This window comes from Schistocerca nitens, chromosome 1, assembly GCF_023898315.1.
Source record: "Schistocerca nitens isolate TAMUIC-IGC-003100 chromosome 1, iqSchNite1.1, whole genome shotgun sequence".
NCBI classification, from domain to species: Eukaryota; Metazoa; Arthropoda; class Insecta; order Orthoptera; family Acrididae; genus Schistocerca; species Schistocerca nitens.
The window spans coordinates 953,027,504-953,052,004 of record NC_064614.1 but is presented as its reverse complement, the minus strand read 5'-3'; the positions used below and the strand labels follow the sequence as shown (position 1 = coordinate 953,052,004).

Here is a 24,501-nt window from a genome sequence, read left to right as displayed (position 1 = left end):
CACAGCAGACAGCTCACACAACACTGGCAATTTGGCATTCATCTGTAAATGAAAACAACCACTCAAAGCAGACAAGACTCAGTTAGGGAATAGAACGCCAGGGGTGCTAAAGTAGGTGCACTTGTCTCAAGTAGTCAATTCAGATAAGAAAGTCGATTGTGTAAAGATACTTTTAAAGTGACTAGACAGGTCCTAAAAAGAGTACTCCATAAACTTTGATAGATTTATTTGTTGAAAAGATAGGTAAAAAATGAAAACATGTTGGATATCTGTTTCTCATAGTTGTTATATAACACGACCAAGTTCATCACCTTGTAATTTTCCATTGATCTCTTTTTCACAGGACCTAATACACTACAGTGAAGATGGCAAATGTGGTAGAGAACTTCAGGAAGCACTTGATGGTATGCTGATTGTGCTCAAGTGTGTGAATGACAGTATGCACCAAATTGCAATAACTGGATTTTGGGTAAGTATTTCTGCTGAACATTAATATAACTTAATGTGTTACTTTTTTATTGATGTAGTAGATTAAATGCAAATGACATTTGTTATTACAGTGTCAGTTTTCCTAAACTGAAGTACAACTGTGACAAGGAAAAAGTGTGAGAGGAGCAGTAAACAATCTTTACTGCTAAGCACAACATATTATCTGTGTATATAGGGAACAGTATTGGCAGTAATGCAGCAATTATAAAATGAGAAATGAGGATGCATTATCTACTTGAGAAAGCAATTCTGCTCTGTGCTGAGACAAAAGGTTTTGTTAGTGTACAGCTTAGGATTATGGTTGTGTCAAGTTGCTGCCTGGAAGACCTAATACTTCAGTTAGAAAGTGCATTTAGGAATGTAGAGTGAATTCAGAAAACAGATATATTACTGATTATTACTTTTCAGTGCTGTAACTCTCATAAGCTTGAGTGCGTAAAACAGCAGTTGTGAAGCGACATTGTTATTAGCAGTTGATTGAGAGTGACAATTTAGATTGATGAGGATGCTTAAAAGTAATGTGCCAAGTAAGTTTTCATTCTAGTAGTGGAATTCTTTATGATAGGTGAGAAGGTATTGAATATAATGGCTTGAATACAGCTGGCACTTTCAGTGGAGTGTCAGAATGTCTGTGGAGGAATGGCAGCTCATTCTTCCTCAAGAGCTACAACCAGAGAAGGTAGTGATGATGTATGCTGAGATCTGGAGCCAAGTCAGCATTGTAACTGATTCCAGAGGTTCTGACATATGATTTAATGATCAACAGCTGTATGAAATATTGTTCCAAATTATTCACTGAATATGAATTTCACGTCACCATCTGCAATGGTTATAGATATATTGTTCAGTTGTGACTAACAAAAATTTGTGCCAGTCAAGAACTCAAACCTGCGTTTCCTGCTTATTGTGAGCAGTCACTTTAACCACTTCTGCTGTCCGTACACGCTTCCCAGCCTTTTCCAAACCTTTACATCACGGCCCGCATCCTTAGATTTTAGTATTATGTAAGTCCTCCTCCTTTTTAAACTTGCAACATTACACTATTCTCGCATAGGGAGAATGGCTTCACCACAAGGAATCAAAACCTTGTCTTGTGACACTATTTGATGGGTGATGTCATATGGTTTTTTACAACGATGCTCCACAGTGCTGGATTAACAATTATTTCATAAATGCAACAACTTCATTAAGCTTAAAATTTACAAATGAAGAAAAACCTGAATATCCAAAAACAGCTTGTAGGATGAAGGTAGAGCCAACAAATGAGGGTGAAGTGTTGAAAGTGATACAAAGCTTGAAACCCAAAATGTCGGCTGGCATAGATGAGGTGCCTGTGTCATCATAACAAGGACAGCACCACAAATCGCAAAGCCCTTTGCACACATAGCCAATTTATCATTCAGTGAAGGAGCTTTTCCAGAAAGGCTGAAAATTTTAGAAGTGAAGCCATTATTTAAAAACGGTGACAAGTATAAGGTAGAAAACTCTCGCCCAGTATCTCTCCTCCCAGCATTTTCAATAATATTAGAAAAACTGATGAAGAACCGAATCAACACATATCTAAATGACCATAATTTACTTAACAGAAATCAGCATGGCTTCCAAGCACGTAAAAATACCGAAACAGCAGTAATGTGCTACACTGAACAAATAATCAAAAATCTAGAAAAAGATTATAGTGTAGTAGGAGTAAATTTAGACCTCTCCAAAGCTTTTGACACTGTGAACCAGGACTTTCTCTTAGAAAAATTGGAATCGTTGGGTATACATGGGATAGGAAAAAAATGGTTTGAATCATACCTAAAAAACAGAACACAGGTTGTAGGACTGACATCAACTTACTCCAACCACAAAATAAATTCAGTATCAGAGGCAAAAAATGTAGAAATAGGAGTACCACAAGGCAGCATCCTAGGGCCCATATTGTTTCTTGTCTATATAAATGATTTTCACACCTCAGATGATGCAGCCAAAGCAATAATATTTGCAGATGATACTAGTGTGATAATAAGTGCACCAAAGCAATTGCTACCAACAACTGCTGATAAAGTACTAAATTACATCCACTCTTGGCTCGATGCAAACAGGTTGACATTGAATGTATATAAAACAAATTATATGCAGTTTGGGAAAATATGTCAAAATGTAAATCTCGATCTGGTGTGGGGTGACAAAGCCTTAGACAGAGTGACATCCACAAAATTGCTGGGGATCCATGTGGATGAAAACTTAAATTTTAATCACCACGTAATAAAACTTGCACAGAAACTTAATTCAGCCTGTTTTGCTCTCAGAATTATTGCAAATGTTTGTACCTCAGAGGGTGCCAGAATGGCTGGCATATTTCGGGTATTTTCAATCTCTTGCCACATACGGAATAATATTTTGGGGTTCCACAACAGGGCGCCTAAAACAAATTTTTTTGTTGCAGAAGAGGGCCATCCGAATAATAACTCACAGACACACTGCAAACCCATATTCAAAAAGCTTAGAATACTTACTATACCATCATTATACATATACAAATGTGTATTGTATGTCAGGACCCACATTGCAGATTTTCAGACAAATGCCGACTTTCATAACTACAATACCCGTAATAGCACAGCACTCCATACTCAGTGAACAAAAAGAACGAATACACAAAGGCATGTGAGCCATATCGGTGCAAAACTGTACAATGCACTGCCAGTCAACATCAGGCAGTTAGAAGATGATAACAAATTTAAAACAGACTTTAAAAAATTTCTAGTAGAACAATGTTTTTATTGTGTAAATGACTATGTAGATCAATAAATTTTTTCTGATATTTATAAAGGCAAAATGGAAAATACTCAATATGTACCTAATCATTCATTACCTAATCATTCATTACATTTACATACTTAAAGGACAGCTGTTGTGTGATGTAAATATATACTTAAGCAGTGTTGTGTATATAAGGACTTGCCGTTTATGGAGGACAAAACTAAAGCCTTATGAAAAACAGACTATGCATTTAAGATAACAAGCAGGGATGTATATAGGCTATATTACTTTCATTGTATTATTATTAACCTCATTGTATTATTTTGTTTTGTACTTTTTTACGTATATATTTTTTGTGCCCGTTTCTTTGAAATGGCTTGACAACATCCATACAATATTTATTGTCAACGGATGGATAAATAAAATAAAATAAATAAATAAAATAATTGTCCCTGTTCGTCGGTGCATGAGTTCTGCCTGTTCTTGATTTAACTGTTATTGTTTTGTCATGCTTCCACTTCACAGTTCCATCACCAACAGTTGACGTGGGCAGCTTTAGAAGGGTAGAAATGTCACTGATGGATATGTTACGCAGGTGATATCCCATGAGCTGTCCAAGTTCAAAGCCACTAAACTCTCCTGACCTATCCATTCTGCTATTATTGCTTCTCTACTGACAGCACAATACTCCCCACCTCCTTATTATAGTGGTAGATCCATCACTTTTGACGTCTAGTGGTCAATTTTTCATTACTTGGGGGTGTACACCATACTTTTGATTATATATGATAGATCGCTAGTCACTAAATAGAGGAGGTACTGAATAGTGGACTGGTGGATAGGCATGTAGTAAAGATGAAACATTTCTTTCCTTCTAGACAAAGCCCTGCTTTCAAGCTAACAAACCTCCACATTGCCCATGCTGTTCTAGATGTGTAGTTCTTCAGCATACTGGGAGAGGGGCTGCTTGTCACCCTAGAGATGTGATACTTGTGAGTGTCCAGACTTTATTGAATGGGAAGTACTTGCTAATTTGAAACGGGTGCTAGTTGTCACAATAAAAGGTATTTCAGGTAACTGGTAGCTTGAATGTAAATGAAGGCTCTTATGTAGCCACTAGTGAGATGATTAACATCGACTAAGGTTGCTCACTGAGTAAAGGAGGACCAAATAAAACAAATTAAGCAAGAGGTGTTGAGGTTCTGTTGGAATAATGACAGGATGCCCTTAACATGGATCATGACCGTAAAGATGTCATAAGTGAAACTGAACATGGTGAGTTATTTAGTTTTATGAGTGGCTTGTAAGAATTCCTCAAGACAATTTAACAAAAGCTGGTATAATATGGTTTCATGTTTTGTGCCCGTGACAATGCTGTGCATTTATTTTTTATTCATACTTTCAACAGAGAAGTAGTTGCATGTAAGAATGTAGTTGGCCATGGTTATCATGCAAATAGTATTTATATCCAAAGGTGCTGCTTCTCCAGTAGACTGGTATCGTTCAAACTGTGTAACAATAATATAACATGTTATGTTTTGTGGATTCTGTTGTATGTCATTATTTTTTGTTGCAGGGGGATTTGAGTGACCAAGGAGAGTTACTAATGCAGGGCTCATTCTCTGTATGGACAGAAAGCAAGAAAGACAGGCTACGAGAACTACGCCTCAAACCTATGCAGAGACACATCTTCTTATATCAGAAGGCTATGCTTTTCTGTAAAAAGATTACCAAAGAAGGCCAGAATAAAGCAGAATATCATTTCAAACGATATTTGAAGGTAATGAATGTTTGTACAATACTTCTACCATATGCAAAATATAATTAGGTGCCTTGTCCCAGAGGAAGTCTTGTGTGGCAGTGTCAACAGAAGTCAGCTAAGATTGACTTCTGCTAGGTGTCAACTTTAGTAAGCAAACAGTACTGTTCACAGTTCATTGTAGACTAGTATTTTGTAATTTGGAGCAACAAGATTTGTGGTTTTGTTATATGAAAGTATTTAAGTGATTATTACATCAGTGCGTTGTCTGTGTTTTTATTGAAACTCCGATGCACGTTTGTTTTATGTGCTGACTGCCCTGTGAAAGGCAGGAATCACTTGCAACACCCCTGTCCAAAGTGCTAAGTCACACTGTGCATACAATAGATGCATATGAGCCAATATCATATTGTTGTAGAACAACAAAAGATGAGGAGGAGTGGCTCCATATGGGAAAACCCTTGTTTAGTCCTTGTCCTTACACATTAGTTAATATTATGCGGGAAAGGTTTATCATTGCCTTGTAATGACATTGGATCTGGAATTACAAAACCTAGTAGTGCGGACAGTAAATGACATTAGGAAATATCAATATTCTGTAGTGCTGCTTGAGGACATCAATAATTGTTGCTGTTTAGCTTTGGCTTATTTAACACAGTAACATTCCTATTAGGGATTCAAGGTCATTGTTGTGACCATAGTAACTGAATGCTACTACTTTTAATTCAGCCCAAACATCCTCAGTATCAGGAAAGTGTTTCCCTGCTATAGTCCCTTGAAGGTGACTGATTACATGCTTGGTAATTATACATTTTTCAATATTATGAGAAGGAAAGCTGCTACTCACAATATAGCAGAGATGCTGAGTAGCAGATAGGCACAAAAAGAAAAAGATTTTCACACTTAAAACGTTTGCCCAATGGCCTTTGTCAACAATAGACTCATACGAATACACATACACTCACACAAATGCAACTCACACACGACTACAGTCTCTGGCAACTGAAGCCACACTGCGAATAGACACCCCCCGCATGTGCGCGTGCATCCTCATGCGTACGCTGCCGCGCGCGCGCCCCACCACACACACACACACACACACACACACACACACACACACACACATACACACACACACACACGTCTGCAGCATCTGGCAGCTGAAGCCACACTGAGAGCAACATCAGCAGTGCATAATGGAAGTGGCGACTGGGTGAGGGAAAGTAGGAGGCTGGGGCAGGGAGGGGGAGGGATAGTATGGTGGGGATGGTGGACAGTGAAGTGCTGCAGGTTGGGCGGGGGAGGGGTTGGGGAGTAGTGGAAAAGGAGAGACATAGAAAGGTATAAATAAAAAGAAACATAGAGAAAAAAATAAAGTAATAAAATAAATAATAAATAAATAAATAAAGGCTGGGTGTGGTGATGGAATGATGGCTGTGTAGTGCTGGATTGGGAGCAGGGAAGGGGCTGGATGGGTGAGGGCAGCGGTTAATGAAGGTTGAGGCCAGGATGGTTATGGGAACATAGGATGTATTGCAGGGAAAGTTCCCACCTGCGCAATTCAGAAAAGCTGGTGTTGGTGGGAAGGAACCATATGGCACAAGCTGTGAAGCAGTCATTGAAATGAAGGATATAATGTTTGGTAGCCTGTTCAGCAACAGGGTGGTCCACTTGTTTCTTGACCTCTGTTTGTCTGTGGCCATTCACGCTGATAGACAGCTTGTTGGTCGTCATGCCTGCGTAGAATGCAGTACAGCGGTTGCTGCTTAGCTTGCAGACCACATCACTGGTTTCACAGGTAGCTCTGCCTTTAATGGGATAGGTGATGTTAGTGACCGGACTGGAGTAGGTGGTGGTGGGAGGATGTATGGGACAGGTCTTGCATCTAGGTCTATTACGGGGGTATGAGCCATGAGGTAAGGGATTGGGAGCCGGGGTTGTATAAGGATGGACGAGTATATTTTGTAGGTTTGGTGGCCATCAGAGTACCACTGTGGGAGGGGTGGAAGGATAGTGGGCAGGCAATTTTCTATTTTCAGGGCATGACGAGAGGTAATCGAAACCCTGGCGGAGAATGTAATTCAGTTGCTCCAGTTCTGGGTGGTACTGAGTTACAAGAAGAACGCTCCTCTGTGGTCGGACGGTGGGGCTTTCGGAAGTGGTGGGAGACTAGAAAGAAAATACACGGGAGATTTGTTTTTGTACAAGGTTGGGAGGATAATTACGGTCAGTGAAGGCTTCAGTGAGACCCACGGTATATTTTGAGAGGGACTGCTCGTCATTGCAGATGTGGTGACCATGGGTGGCTAAGCTGTACGGAAGGGACTTCTTGGTATGGCAGCTGTCAAAGCGGAGGTATTGCTGGTGGTTATTAGGTTTGATATGGACAGAGGTTCTGATGTAGCCATCTTTGACATGGCGGTCAGCATCTAGGAAGGTGGCTTGTTATGTTGAGTAGGATCAGGTGAAGCAAATGGGAGAGAAGTTGTTGAGGTTCTGGAGGAATGTGGGTAGGGTGTCCTCACCTTTGATCCAGATAGCAAAGATGTCACCAATGAATCTGAACCAGGTGAGGGGTTTAGGATTCTGGATGTTAGGAAGCATGCGGTTCTTTCTGTGGTTATAAGGTTAGTCTGCATGTTGAGGGATTTGGGGAATGATGGTGAGGCAAGGTTTGAGGTTAAGAACCTTTTAAAGTTAACAGGGGGTGGTTTGGGGCAGTGGTGGTGGATCATGGTTGGATGGAGGAGTGGACTTAGTTAGGCAAGGTTCAATATTGAGCTTTGGTTGAGTCTGATTGGTAGGGCTGGTAGCAAAAAAGTGTTTCCACCGGGAGAAGGAGAGAAGGTATTTAACAAGTCCTGCATTGTTGAATTTGAGAGTGGGGCAAGAGGTGAGGCCTTTGGAAAAGACTGATATTTCTGTGGGGCTAAGGCTTCTGGAGGAAAGGTTTATGACCGTGTTGCAGGTCTGTTTAGGTTCTAGATCCTGTGTGGTGGTGGGAGGGCGTTTTGGAGGGTGGGATAAGTGTAGTAGGTCTGTGAGATAGGGTTTGTCCACTATGAGGGGGCGTGGAGAAGGTTTGGAAGTTGTTGTAGAGGTGGTAGACAGTGGTACTCCGAGGTGGGAGTAGGAAGTGAGCAGGATGAAGAGCTTTTTGAGGTGACATCTTGCATGTTGCTCAAGTTCCTGCAGGTCAAGAGTTCCAGTGTGTGTTATGGGTTCCAAGAAGAATGGAATTGCATAGCAGGAGAATCTTGCAGATGGAGAGAAGGTACTGAAGGAGATTTGGGTTTGACTGATACGCTTTTGCAGGACTATGTTGGTGAGGGCTAAGTGTTTCCAACTGGCTTCATTAGCACTCTGCTTCCTTGCTTGACAGCATGTGTATTTGGTTGGTGCATGTCTGTTTGTCCCCCTGACATTCCGTCATGGCACCATGGCAATCCCGTACAAAATCATAGTGAGAGGGTGTCTAGTTGAGTGTTTGCCATGTTGATATCTGTAGACTAGTTTGATGTGGGAGCCACAATGTCCACTTCCATTTTCCATTGGTTCATTACAGTCTGGATGTGTATGGGGCCCGGTGTTGGTGGGGGCAGCTGCTGGCTGCGTCAGAAGGTCTCTCAGAAGGCTGGCTGCATATAGGTCTTATGATTGTATAAAGTAAAATAGGAGTACTGCGTGTATGCGTGTCACTGCAGTGTGGCCTGATTTTTTATTTTTATGGCGTATTTCAATTGCATTTGTACATTTAAACATAACTTTTGCTGAGCTGTTCTGTGACTCTGCTGGGTTCCCATGTCTTTTTCCACACTTTTATCTGAAATGATTACTGAGTAACTCAGTTGAAAAGTTTGTTTCAACTGTTGTCGAGGCTTGGCATGTGGATGCTTGACATCAATTTTCAACGTGATCTCCCACGGAGTTCCTCCATTCCAAATTGTGCATCATGTCGACTGGCTCTGTACTGAGAGAGAAAGGACAATAAAACATTGTCTTTATTGTACTGTTGAAAGAGCTTCATTGTGTGTGTCTTGAAAGTTTGTACAAATCATTCAGGGAGTACATTGGCCTCAGAATGAAATGGTGTAGTCCTGAAGTGTGAAATGCTGTTGGTTTTACAAAAGAATTGAAATTCCTAAAAAGAAATTGTGTGCCATTGTCAGTGACAATAGATTTTGGCAGTCCTTTAATAGAGAAGACTAGACAGAGACGTAGACAAAGCCTGAATAGTCTTTGTGGAAGATATCAATGATGTGTTTCACAATTGGAAATTTGGAGAAAGCATCGATGAGGATGAGCCAGTAGCTTCTGAGAAACGCTCCTGCAAAATCAATAAGCAGACATGACAAAGGTTCTGAGGCTTCTGGCCATGGAGAATACAGTCAAGGCAGAGCTGACTGGTATTTTTGACAAAAATGGTATCTAGCCAAAATAGTTTGTGTCATTATTCTTCCATTTGCTCTCTGACAGTGCAGTAGATATGAACTATGCCCCAATGGCATTGATGTAGCATCTGTAGTACCTTAAAACTATTAACTGTAGGAATAACTACTCTTGTCTTGCCTTGCCTGATTCTGAATGAACCAAAATGACACTGTTGCACACTGTTAGTACAAGCCTCACATTCCAGTAAGATATAATGTCTAGTTGATTAAGTAACTTCTTATCATTAGGCCACTCCATTTGAATACAGTGTTTCATGTTAGGCAGAACAGGATCTATAGATACAAGTTTGTCAGTTAAATTTGAGTTTTCCTGGGAAAGTTTCCATTGGGTGTTGGCAGCTGATATCCATTGGAAAACAAACATAAGCTGAAGACTCAAACTTTTTGTCTTGTCCTATTGGCAGACACGAAGCCCAATCTGTGTTTGCATGTTGTGCTGTGGACTTGAAAGTAATTTCATAGTTACAATTGAACAGAAGCAGCACCCAGCAATACAGACATTGAGCAGTTTGCGTAGGAACATAATTGTTTTATCCAATATAGCCAATGAAGGTTTGTGGTCTGTGTACACAAAAGTACATCCCTAAATGTAATAAAGAAATTTCTGGGCTGGAAATATAATCATGGGAGCCTCTTTTTCGATCTGATGTTAATTTCTTTATGCCATTGTCAGAGTCCTCAAAGTGAATGCAATTGGACTTTTGAAACCATGATGTCAGTGTGACAGAACAGTGCTCATGCCATAGACTGAGACATCTACAGCATGAGCATTTTGCTTGGATCGTCAATCAAATAGTTTAATTTGTTAAATGCGCATTGGCATTCACTGATCCAGTTCCATTTGGTGCCATAATGTAACAACTTGTGCAGTGGTCCACTGATGGAAGCTACATGAGGGAGAAATTTCCAATAGTAATTTATTTGTCCTAATACAGAACGTAACTGCTTGATATCCTTGGAAGCTGGAAGGTGTTTAATTGCGTCAGTGTGTTGCAATGTTGACTTGATGCCGTATGCAGGCAGTATGTGTTCTAAGTACTGTACTTCACATTGACAAAACATACACTTGTCTTCATTGCACTTCAAATTCATTGCCTGTAGAATTTTGAAAACTAATTTCAAATTCTTTAAGGACTTCTTTGTACTTGTGCCTTAGGCAATAATATCATCAAGGTAGTTCACAGCATTTGGAGCTTTCTGAATTAAATGTTCTAAATACCCCTGAAATGAACTTGGCGCACTTGCTATGGAGAAGGGTAACCTTTTATAATGGTAGAGACCAAATGGAGTATTTATCACCATAGTTCTTTAACCTCCAGCTTTGCAAAGTACACACCAATAGCTAGTTTTGACATTGATCCTTTCAGCGTTGGAATAGATTGTGACTCAATAATAGACTGAGAACTAACCACTACTATGAAATCTCCACAGATGCAAAGTGGGCCATTCGACTTCTGACAACTAAGATTGGTGTTGCCTGTTGGCTAGTGTTCATGGTTTTGATAATCTCTCTTAAAAACGGTCAAGTTCCTGCTTTACATTATCTTTCAGTGCAAAAGAAATGTTGCATGCTTTGCAAAATTTTGGCACTGCATCCAGCTTCAGTGTAGAGTCGCCATGTAACCTATGATACTTCTTGTTGCTTTGGGGGAAAAAATCATCATATTTTTGCAACGCCTGATTTAACTTTTGACTTGGAATGACACTCTTTTATGTGCCTCCTCGCGAGTGGTGAAGTTCAAAGCATTGAAGAGATCCAGCCCTAGTAAATTCATTGCTTTATTTGAATTTACACCTAAAAATTTAGCCTGTTTCATAATTTGCTATACATCAACATATGCTGAGAATTGTCCTTTTACTGGTGTCTCCTGATTGCTGTAACTGAACAGCAAACTGTGAAAGTCTGTCAAGTTTGGAGTGGAATGACTGAAACTGACAACCATGTGTCAATTTGAAAAGTTACAGTTTGAAGAGTTACAGTTAATGACTTTTTATTGCCACCAAAGGTGACATTTATGTGACGTTTCATTCATGAAGGTTTCTGAACTTGCACATGTTCATTATGAACAGTACTTGACTTTTTACTACTAACCATTGCTGTATGCTTGAGTGTCTGTTGTTTTTGTCCATCAGTTCTGCTTCTGCTTCTTTTAGCACACATCAACCCTATGTCTTTTTTTTTTTTACAGTAATTGCAACAGGCATTGTGATTGAAATTATTGTCTCTTTTGTGGTTTATGCCACAGTGTGAACTAGATTGTAATTTACAATTTATAAACTTGTTTACTGACTGTTTTGTTCTAGTAGTGTCCATGCCCTGTGTTTCCTGGGGTGGCCCTACAGGTTACTTGGCTGTGCCAGCCATTGATGCATGATCAATACACATCGTCGCACAGTATTGCACCAGTAGATACATGTGTTTGTTTGTATACCAAAATCAATGGCAGACCGCCTTCTAAAGACGTGTTTGTTAGACTAACCAGGTCCTCCTCTAATTTATTGCTGGGGGAGTGCATGATAAGCATGCTGTGAATTAGTGAATCTGCATAAGTTTACATACATTGATCATTTTCACAATGAAATATATATTCTTGAGTCAGGCCTCAGTAATTGACTTATCCACTGTTTATAGCTTTGATTTGACTTCTTTAAACTTTGAAACAAATCTATGTCTGCCAGCAGCAATATGAACTTGCGAGTTACAATATTTCATAAACATTTCTTTAGTGTCAGAAAAAGGGAGATCATTGGTTCACAAGTAGGTTACAGTTTCTGAAGAAGCTGAAATACAGTTGGTTATGCGCGTGCTGATAAAAATGATTTTCATTCCATGTCATCTGATATTTGATGCACGAGGTAATGTTTCTCCAGTTGCTGGACATAATTGTTCCAGAACTCCATTTTTCGATTGAATGTTGAAAAGTGTGAGTGTGCCATCTTTAATTGCAGTAATTGTTGTTGGCTGTAGTTCTTGATTTCTTCAAGTTGGGCCAAGTGTGCCATCATTATGAGCTCATGGGTTGCAGACTGTTATTGCAATAAGCTGAGAATTGTGTAGCAGAAATTCTGGTTGGGCCATGTCTGAAAAATATGCTCAGAAGTGTTTACAAAATTCACAGAGTCTTCCTGAAAAGCATGTGGATTAGCAATCCTGGAATGGAACAACTGTGGAATAAAGCTACATAGCGTTTCCACAAAAATCAAGGCAAAGAATCATGCAGTCTGATGTAAGTAAAACAAAAAAAATTGTCCCCCTCCTCAGTATTGTCCTTTCTGTTTGCTACCCAACATTGATGAGAATGCTGTGGTTTTTCACTTATGAAATTTGAATAAACAATTTCCAGTTTTTCTTGTTGCTGAAATGTTGAGACTTGGTGAAAAAGTGAGAATAGCCTTCAAAGTTTTTCTTGACAGCCAAAATATTGTGAATGTAGTTACTGACTTCTTTTATTAATTCAGGTGAAACATCCACAATAGCAGAAAAGTGTTTCCCTGCTATACCATGAAGGTGACTGATTACATGCTTCGTAATTATACATTTTTCAATATTATGAGAAGGAAAGCTGCTACTCACAATATAGCAGAGATGCTGAGTCGCAGATAGGCACAAAAAGAAAAAGATTTTCACATTAAAGCGTTTGCCCAATGGCCTTTGTCAACAACAGACTCATACGCATACACACACACTCACACAAATGCAACTCACACACACGACTGCAGTCTCAGGCAACTGAAGCTACACTGCGAATAGACACCCCCCGCATGTGCGCGTGCATCCTCATGCGTACGCTGGCGCGCGCGCGCCCGACCCCCCCCCCCCCCCCCCACACACACACACGTCTGCAGCATCTGGCAGCTGAAGCCACACTGTGAGCAACATCAGCAGTGCATAATGGGAGTGGCGACTGGGTGAGGGAAAGTAGGAGGCTGGGGCAGGGAGGGGGAGGGATAGTATGGTGGAGATGGTGGACAGTGAAGTGCTGCAGGTTGGGCGGGGGAGGGGTGGGGGAGTAGTGAAAAAGGAGAGACATAGAAAGGAATAAATAAAAAGAAACATAAAGATGGTTGATTGCACTTTTCCTAATTTAATACTTGTTTGAAACCGCAGCACTATAACATTAATATAGTAATACAGTAAGAAATAACAAATTACGTATATTAAGAGTGTGATACAGAATGGAACTTGACTTTGGTACAGTTTTGTGCATGACACTCGATGTCTTAAACCTGATACACTGAAATCTAAAAAACTTTACAGTCTCGTGGCAGTCTCTGACGTCCTAACTGTAACTGAAGGTAATATCGCAGACACTCTTGATTGTCATATGACTCCATAAATAGCAACTGCTAAGTCAGGAGATAGTCTCCAGAGAACTGTACTAAGCTGGCTGCAGGCACTGAACTGAACTGTCTGATGGCTGAATTATAACTCTCTGAGTGTCCGTGGTGCATCACACTTTATGCCTGTTAGCAAAAGAATTCCCATGTTCACCACTACAAGGCAAAAGCAATGTAGTCGCGGTTGACAGCCCTTTCTTTGATGATGGCTCTTCATACTGTCAGTGGATGAGGTGAGTGTGACATGCATATAGACATGGCACGGAAGCAGAAAATTGTCTGCATCTGTGAACGCCATTTGGAGGCTGCTGCTAGGAACTGAGAGGCATTGTGCAAGTGGTTATACCTGTGTGGAAGCGGTCTCTTGCCAGATCTCTGGTGTACCTTTAAGCACGATACACAAGTCATAGTGTTATCAGGCAAAAAATCTTCAGTAAATGAAATGTGAAAGTGATTGTAAGTCCAGGTTGGAATATCAATACTAGTATTAAAAGGATAGATCACTACTTACCATATAGGTGACACATTGAGTTGATAGGCACAATGGAAAGATCTTAACATATTGAGATTTCAGCCAAGGCTAAGCCTTCTTTAGTAAGAACACATCACACAAGCAAACACACATCACCCAAACATGACTGCTGTCTCCAGCCAGAAAGCAATAGTAAGTGCTTCATCTGACGGCGGTGGTAAACTTCTTGGATAAATAGATGTGTTTCATTTTCGTACTTTCCATGATCATTCTGGTGAGTATTGATTTAAATCTGCATATTGTTTAGCAATTGAGTAATAGTTATTGGAATTAAGTTTTTGTTGGGTTGGGTTGTTTGGGGAAGGAGACCAGACAGCGAGGTCATCGGTCTGAGGTTTTTGTATTTATGATATTAGTTGTACAATAAATGTAACAAAAACGCACAATTTATTATTTTGTATAGTAAAATCTTCTTCACTGACTGACGCTGAGACAACAAAAACAATCATTGTAATTAGTTAGCAGTTGAATCCCCAGGTAGGCCCAGGTATAGTGAAACTTATAAATTCCTGCGCTCATATCACAATTAATTTGCTCCTTAGTGGTATTTGTTGCTAATAATAATTTTAAAAAATATATTGATGGAATTAAGATTCATATAGCCACAACAAAAGTCACAAAAATAATTTCCTTGTTTTTTAGCCTTCTTGTGTAGGATTTAGAGTGGAAGAGAAATGAAAACATACCTTATTAGCCACTTTTACAAAATAACTATTTAGATTCAAGAATCTGCTACCTGCAGAACAAACAACAGTGCTCTTTGTAGAAAGGCCTTTACGCATAGATAACTTTTGTTCTATGGACAATATGGATATGGTTTCTGATATTAAATTAGCAGTAAGAGATGAACATCAGCTATTTAATATAACAGCAACTTTTGAAGTAGTGTGTTCCTTGCTCACTTTAATATGTTAAATTCAGCTTGATAAGAACAAATAATTTATAGTAGTTTAATAACAATTAATTATTAATGCTATCTCTAATAGCTGTTTCACTTTTTTTAATGTACATCTTGACTCATTCCACATCCTTGAAGGTTCTTCATCGTGGTGGGCACTATAGAGCACAGTGAATGACAGGTTTTCAGTAATTTATTTTACACAAAAATTATGTATGTTTGTATGTCTTTCAGATGTCTCAGATAGGGTTAACAGAGTCTGTGAAAGGTGATGGCCGTAAATTTGAAGTTTGGCTGCAGGGGCGGCAGGAAGTTCACACCATTCAAGCTTTAACCTTAGAACAGAAGGAAGTATGGGTGAGCAAGATAAAAAGTGTCCTACTTGATCAGTTAGCAGAACTGAAGGGCGAAAAGATCAGGCAGTACTCTATGGCAGGTGGAAGCAAAATTATTCACAGGTATAAAGTAGTTCTATAAAATTTCATAATTACAAATTACAGCATAGTTTTTAACACTGCAGATAACTGCTTTAAGAGTAATTCTGTTGGGGGTTTGGCAATTGTGAACCAAATTTGAAAATTTGTATAAAAGCTGTTACATTCTTGAAGAAAAGTATGACTTAATTTAGAAAATATTTGAGGTTGCAACAACAAATAATGTTCAGTAGTATCAACAAATTCTCATTGCCATAACTTTCCTGCTTGTAAAAGTGATCTCTAAGCTGCTTGTTTTGATTTCTGTGAGGGTCGTAAGTACACACTTCATGTTAGAAATTTTACTTTGAAGTTCCTGCTAGTAGGATCAATATTATTATGCTGTAACATCTTGAAATTATAACCTCTGACAAGTAGTATGCAGTTGGCTTCTAATTATTTAAATCTATTATTTTTATTAGCTTGCATCTGTTGCTGTGATATTCACTCCAAAATGTGTGAATGGTACAGTATAATGTTAAAAGTAAAGACATTTTAGTGATACTTCTTTATTGCACAAAACATCATTCACTAATGTTTATTCAAATTGTTTATAAGTTTAGTTTAATTTTCCCTATATCAAGTATAATTCAAATTGATTTTTTTTCACCAGATATGTTTTGCTTTGTTGGCAAAAAACATTACAATGTTTACTCTATAACTACTAAATATGCTTTTCCAGTACAAGCGAAATCTGTCTGGTAATGAAGATTTACTGTCTGCAGCATGCTTGAAGTGGATAACACAAGCTGCTGCAAAAATGACCATCAAAGTGTACATGTTTGCAATTCAGTGAAATTGAGTGAAAAAAGTAAAGTGGGAAGGCAGCTGCACCTGAAACCAGTGTTTAGTTTGGCATGAGTATTTTTTAAATGTAAATGTATAGTATGGATCAAAATAACGATTCTAATTTTCTCTAATTTTGTGTTTGATGAAAATTAATGTCATAAACTATCAGCATAATTGTAAAAGTCATTGTTTTAATGCATTGAATATTAAATACACAACATTATCATTTGGTTTCAAGTGCAATCCTTCTTGATTTTTTAATGGATTCTTATTTATCTTTGTATGTTGATTGCATGGAAAACTAAACATAAATTTCTTTCTATTTCCTTCACATCAAACCACAGAAACATAAATCATCTGTTACCATACTGGGATTTTCATTTGTGTCATTTGTTTCAGATCTTTTCTGACTTGTGTCTGGTATCTTTTTCCAACTATTTCTAACTATTTATCTTTACAAACAGGCCATTACACCAGACAACATCATGGGATAGCCATTCATGTCTTCCAAAAAATGGAGGTCTAACATTTGAAGAATCTCAAAATAAACGTCCTCATGTAGTGACTGAAAATCCTGAAGAAGAAGCTGCGTGGAGCTCAGAGTACAGTAACAGCGATGATGAGGATACTTTCGTAGAGCACACAGAGGTAACTAACCACTGTTTCAGTTATTTAATAAAAATCTGTATACTCACTGAGCATACCTTACAAAATGAAACGGCTTCACACACCGTTTTCTCCCTCTTTTGTTTAACCAAAATATTTATAGCCTTTACTTTGTCACTGAAAGCTAATGTTGTACATGTTTTCTTTGGGCTGGGAAGGTACTAAATTTTTGTTCTGGACTTTAATTAGCACAACACTCATTAGAATAAATATCAAAGAAATTAACTAATAAATAACACGTACAGGTAGGTCTTCAGATGAAGTAGGTGATATAAACTGCATACCGCATGCATTTCATATTTGCATGGTTGAAAACATTAATTGGATTACTCATTACTGTGAAGCTCTGAAGTCTATGCAAAGACAGATATTAGTGAGCATTAAAAAAAAAAACACAAAGGGCATTAATTAAGTTTTGTCTTCACTGTTAAAATTTAACTATACTGCAAAGGCAGTTGCCAATTATTGTGGGTATTAGATAAATTGCAAGCTCAAGCAAATAGTATCTGTGAACAACTGTGTCAGGGAAACTGCTTACAGAAGATGGAGTTTGCTTTACAAATTAAGATTTCATTGTGCCGTTTACCGATGTGCTGTCCATGAAGGATATGTGCCTGCCGTGTTGTGCAGGCACTGTCTTCTAGAGCTGTGTACATTTCTCCAGACAGCTAGTGAGCTACAAATCTGATGGTTTTCAACAATCTTTAAAAAAAATGCTTGCAGTGTGTCTTAGCAGCTAAACTTTTGACATTGTGTTTCTTTCGGCGTATTCATCTGTATAAAAAAAATTTAGGCTAGACTGGACTGTTCCCATGTAAGCAGGTATGGCTCTTTGTCTTATCCATTCTACATTTATACCTTTCCATATTTGCTATGTTTTGCAAATTTTCATTTCACAAAACCAGTGACCTGTTTTAAATCAACAACAAATATTGATCACACTATGTCCGAATCTTTTATAAGTGTATATCTTCCACAAAAGACTGTTCCTTGCTGATTTTGCCCCACTTGTTTTTACTGCTAATCATGAAACATATTTCTCTTTCAATGTGCTTTTTCCATAGCACCGAGCAAGGTGGTGCAATAGTTAGCACACTGGACTCGCCTTCGGGAGGATGGGTTCAAATTCGTGTCCAACTATCCTGATTTAGGTTTTCCGTGATTTCCCTAAATCGCTTCAGGCAAGTGCTGGAATAGTTCCTTTGAAAGGGCATGGCCGATTTCCTTCTCCTGGTCCTACTCCAAATCCCATGCCCCTTTCCTTGACGTTGACCTCCATCTGGCCAATGGCCAGCTTCACACGTCCGTCCACATCAAACCCAGCAACAAGCAACAGTACCTCCATTATGACAGCTGCCACCCATTCCACATCAAACGGTCCCTTCCCTACAGCCTAGGTCTTCGTGGCAAACGAATCTGCTCCAGTCCTGAATCCCTGAACCATTACACCAACAACCTGAAAACAGCTTTCGCGTCCCGCAACTACCCTCCCAACCTGGTACAGAAGCAAATAACCAGAGCCACTTCCTCATCCCCTCAAACCCAGAACCTCTCACAGAAGAACCACAAAAGTGCCCCACTTGTGACAGGATACATTCCGGGACTGGATCAGACTCTGAATGTGGCTCTCCAGCAGGGATACGACTTCCTCAAATCCTGCCCTGAAATGAGATCCATCCTTCATGAAATCCTCCCCACTCCACCAAGAGTGTCTTTCCGCCGTCCACCTAACCTTCGTAACCCGTTAGTTCATCCCTATGAAATCCCCAAACCACTTTCCCTACCCTCTGGCTCCTACCCTTGTAACCGCCCCTGCTGTAAAACCTGTCCCATGCACCCTCCCACCACCACCAACTCCAGTCCTGTAACCCGGAAGGTGTACACGATCAAAGGCAGAGCCACGTGTGAAAGCACCCACGTGATTTACCAACTGACCTGCCTACACTGTGAAGCTTTCTATGTGGGAATGACCAGCAACAAACTGTCCATTCGCATGAATGGACACAGGCAGACAGTGTTTGTTGGTAATGAGGATCTCCCTTTGGCTAAACATGCCTTGGTGCACGGCCAGCACATCTTGGCACAGTGTTACACCGTCCGGGTTATCTGGATACTTCCCACTAACACCAACCTGTCAGAACTCCGGAGATGGGAACTTGCCCTTCAGTATATCCTCTCCTCTCGTTATCCGCCAGGCCTCAACCTCCGCTAATTTCAAGTTGCCGCCGCTCATACCTCACCTGTCTTTCAACATCTTTGCCTCTGTACTTCCGCCTCGACTGACATCTCTGCCCAAACTCTTTGCCTTTACAAATGTCTGCTCGTGTCTGTGTATGTGCGGATGGATATGTGTGTGTGTGCGAGTGTATACCTGTCCTTTTATCCCCCTAAGGTAAGTCTTTCCGCTCCCGGGATTGGAATGACTCCTTACCCTCTCCCTTAAAACCCACATCCTTTCGTCTTTCCTTCCCTCTTTCCTGATGAGGCAACAGTTTGTTGCAAAAGCTTGAATTTTGTGTGTATGTTTGTGTTTTTTGTGTTTGTTTGTGTGTCTATCGACCTGCCAGCACTTTCGTTTGGTAAGTCACATCATCTTTGTTTTTAGATATATTTTTCCCACGTGGAATGTTTCCCTCAGAGGTAAACATTCCACGTGGAAAAAATATATCTATTTAGTGTATATTTGTGTTCGTTTGTGTGTCTATCGACCTGCCAGCGCTTTTGTTTGGTAAGTCTCATCATTTTTATATATATATATATATATATATATATATATATATATATATATTGTAATGGATTTTTCATTGTTCAAGTCCACAGGCTAAGTACAGTTAATTTCACTTTCCTAAATTGTCACAATTTCATTTCTGTTTTTGATAATATGCAGTCAAATTTTTGATAATTTGTTTCTATGAAGTGGAGTAATTCATATTAAAGATCCACTCTATGTACATCCTGGAGACAATTATGTTTAAATGAATGGTTATGCACGTACCTATAACACACAAGTGAAGGCAAAACTTGTAACTGAATTACAAATAATAAAAAGTCCACATACAGTAGGAACAATTTTTTTGCAACAGATTATCATCTGGTTTTAAGACAATTAATTTAAATACCTTAAAGAATAAATTGTAGGACTGATTAATAAAGAAAGGGTTGTATTCAGTAGAAAATTTCTGATTGTAATATCCCCTTGTAAAACTGTTAGTATTTATACGTAGGGGGGAACTTAAATAGTGGCAACACTGCTGTGGAGACACTATGCAATTGAATCTACTATTGTTGCTGATAGCACACGTTGTTGACATATCTACCTTACCTCTGAGCAAATGGACTCTCCTGTCCCACGTCACCGGTGTGCGCACAACAGAGGGAATTACAGTCGCTTGTGAGCGAGCTGTCTAATGTAACGGTATCACTATGTTTTCGAAAGAGGAACAATGAAGTTGGATCAAAATTCAATGTGCCAGAGATCATATAGCACTACAGTGTCATCAACGTCTTAAAGAGGCATGTGGGGACTCGGCATTGCTGTACAGAACAATGGCACGTCAGGTAAAAGCCTTCAACGAAGATTGGCAAACTGTGGCAGACAAGCATCGGGCAGGTCGTCCTAGCATATCTGAAGAAGTAGTGCAAGCTTTTGCTGCGTTAGTGGACAGTGATCGATGCCATATGATTCGTGAGCTCACCCACAAAACCGGATTAGCGCATATGAAGGAATGCCTGGGCATGCGAAAAATTGTATCAGGGTTGGTTCCACATCACTTGACAGAAATGCAGAAATGGATGCGTTATGACACTGCTCAGATGCACTTGGAGCACTATGAGTGCAAAGGAGAGGCTTTCTATTGCCGTGTCGTAACACTGGATGAGACATGGGCCACATCATACGAGCCAAAACTGTAATGTCAATCCAATGAATGGCATCATTATGGGTTGTTGCCAAAGTCGAAAGTGCATCAGAGGTCCAGTATGGTGAAAGTTATGGTGATTCTCGTGTACAACTGTGATGGTGTTATCCTAACGCATTATGTTCCTCCACGGCAGACCGTCAGTGCACAGAATTACTGTTGATTTTTGGAGCATCACCTGTGACCAGCTTTGCGAAAGAAGCAGCGACGCTTTCTGCACAACCCACCTATCATTCTGCACGGCAATGTGCCATGCGTACAGCGTAAGCTGTGGCTGCTCTGTTCGCTCGATGTGACTGGGAAGTGCTGTACCATCCGCCATACTCCCTGGATAAGTCCTTGTGACTTTGATTTGATTCCAAAGAGGAAGGAACCACTTCGTGGCATTTGCTTCAGAACTGTTCCAGAGATTCGACAGGCAGTAGACCACTCCATTCGCACCATCAACAGAACAGGCTCTGCTAATGGTATACTATGCCTTCCACATCACTGGCAACTTGTTCTACACAACGCTGGTGACTACTTTGAAGGTCAGTAACAGGTGCAAACATGTAACACTTTTGTATCGGTTGTGAATAAATAGTTGCCACTATTTAAGTTCCAACCCTCGTAGCTATAAACTTGTTTTTGTAACTGACGACTGATAGTTTCTGATTCTCCTTTCCTTTCCCTTGTATACATATGACTTTTACTGTGGTTGGGTTGTTTGGGGGGAAGAGACCAAACAGCGAGGTCAGCGGTCTCATCGGATTAGGGAAGGATGGGAAAGGAAGTCGGCTGTGCCCTTCAAAGGAACCATCCCGGCATTTGCCTGGAGCTATTTAGGGAAATCACAGAAAACCTAAATCAGGATGGCTGGACGGATTGAACCGTCGTCCTCCCGAATGCGAGTCCAGTGTGCTGACCACTGCGCCATCTCACTCGGTGACTTTTACTGGTAAGAGGAGTACAGTTGGTAGAACCTTATATCTCATTGTACATTTAAACTAAATCTGTGGTAATATTTGAAAACTGATCATTATATAGACAGCAAATAAATTAATAAGTGCTCAAAAATGGTTAAAAAATCTGTTCATAAGATCATTCTTGTGATTTTGCTAAGCATGTCACGAAGGACATTTCTCATCTCTCGAATTAAATTACCCCACTACCTAATTATAAGACTTTTTTAAGAGGGTGCTCGAGGAAAAATTATTTTTAATATAGGCCTATTCTGACCAACAAAAATTATTGGCTATCGAGAGTACCTAATCTTTGCTGTGATTAGCAGATGGTAAATTATTTATTACGCAAACCTGGTATGTATTTGTTCATCCATTCTCTCAGCTTCGGATGATCAACTTTTTCCATCGGAATGTCAGCCTCAATGAAAGCTCGAGTAGTCGATAAAATGAATTCTTCTTTATCATTTTTCGCTTGTTTTGCCGCTGCACTGACTTCTGTGAGCGTAGCTCCTTTTATACCAGTACGCCTTCTCCTTGTTCTTCTTATGGGAAGAACTGTTATTAATGTGTTTCAGGCACTTGTCCTTCCTCTGCCAATCAATATGCACATTGCAGTATTTGCACATAAGTATCTTCCTACTTTTGTCGAAAACACACAATCCTTCTGACGAAAATTCCTTTCCTTGGTCGTAAACTGTCACTACCATATTAATCACCTGTAGCACGAAAACAAAACTCAAAATACCACACTCAATGCACCATCGATCCACAATGATTTCCAACACGCAATACTGAATACACCGCCAGGACGTTGTAGAATGTTTTTGGAATACCCGATATATTATATATATCGAAATGGTTTACAATCGATATTCGGATTGTATTACCATAACTCCAATCGATTTTCCGCAGTTAAAATGACAAGATTTTACAAAGTTTCCTAAATTATTCCGCGATTTGGCTTAAAAGTAAATAGTTTCGCGTTTTCAGCAAAATGTGTAAAATTTCGTGAAAATTTCGCGATTTCACACTTTGCGAAAAACAGCTGCCTCTAATTATTATGTATGCTTTGATTACCAGTAGCTCGTCTTATTTTTACACATTCAATGGGCATTTCCACAAAATTCTTGCTACACTTGATCTTGTCTCTAAATTGTTCAGATATGCCACAAATTGGGCTACCTGTATCAAACAAATAGTTCCCTCCCCGCTGATCAATCTTAATGTAAGGACATCCAAAATCTGGATCACCATCTCTGTTATTAGACACTTCATATAAAAGATCATTTTCAATTTCATCAAATGCTACAGCCACATTATTTTTGCAGGATTTTATCAACTTTTACTGGTATCATGGCATTAGTTTGGTTACTCTTGTTGTCAGGGAAAAAATTGAACACGCTATGTGGGTCCCACAGCACAACTAACATCACTTATTACAAAAGGAACACAGAACATATTACTGTCAAAATTACATTTCCTACTTAGATCTTCTTTCACTTCATTCCACCAATTTGGATACAAATTTTGACTAACTACAGCTAACTTATTCCAGACTGCACATTTATCTATGTCATCATCAATCTTGTCCCAAACAAATTTCAAAGGGTTTTCATCTTTCTTCTCTAGGCTTACAGATCACTCATCTTTATTGCTTGGATCATTAGTCTGCATGACATTAATGAAAAACTTCTTTGGCTGGACTGGTATTCCATGACTCTGAGATCACAAACATCGCTTACCTTACCTGTATTTGTAAATAACTCTGAAACTTCATTGTTCTTAAACTCCACAAATACCTGATAATCATCACCATCATCATCATTGTTATCATCATCACATTCTTCCAAAATTACTTTGTCAACAAGATTATCAACAACACAAGTCTCTTCACCATAAAAGTCACACAACTCACCCACATGCATTTGCAATAAGCTACCAATCTCAGACTTACCAGCCTCAGTTATTTCACAGCTCTCATTCACATCTACGCCAAAAATACCATCTAATTCAGATCCAATACAGCCATCACTTGTTTTACACAGGTCAATAAAGGTCAATAATGCTGTTTGCTGACCAAGAGAAGAAATCATTAGTACACAATATAATGAATCACCCTCCTGTAACATTATCCTAAAGGAAACATTCCACATGGGAAAAATATATCTAAAAACAAAGATGATGTGACTTACTAAACGAAAGTGCTGGCATGTTGATAAGTCTGCTTGTGTCTGTGTGTGTGTGTGTGTGTGTGTGTGTGTGTGTGTGTGTGAGTGCGAGTGCGAGTGTATACCTGTCCTTTTTTCCCCCTAAGGTAAGTCTTTCCACTCCTGGGATTGGAATGACTCCTTACCCTCTCCCTCAAAACCCACATCCTTTCGTCTTTCCCTCTCCTTCCCTCTTTCCTGATGAAGCAACCGTTGGTTGCGAAAGCTTGAATTTTGTATATAAACAAAGATTATGTAACGTACCAAATGAAAGCGTTGGTATGTTGATA

General features: G+C 39.4%; 1 protein-coding gene across 1 annotated transcript in view; it reads left to right on the top strand.

Moving 5' to 3' along the window:
• Positions 1–24,501, top strand: part of LOC126194677 (guanine nucleotide exchange factor DBS-like) — a 373,302-nt gene that overhangs the window by 325,574 nt on the left and 23,227 nt on the right. The window contains exons 17-20 of the mRNA XM_049932882.1: positions 344–469; positions 4,814–5,017; positions 15,450–15,673; positions 16,942–17,125. Of these exons, the coding sequence (XP_049788839.1) occupies positions 344–469; positions 4,814–5,017; positions 15,450–15,673; positions 16,942–17,125 (738 nt within the window). The remainder of the gene's footprint in view (positions 1–343; positions 470–4,813; positions 5,018–15,449; positions 15,674–16,941; positions 17,126–24,501) is intronic.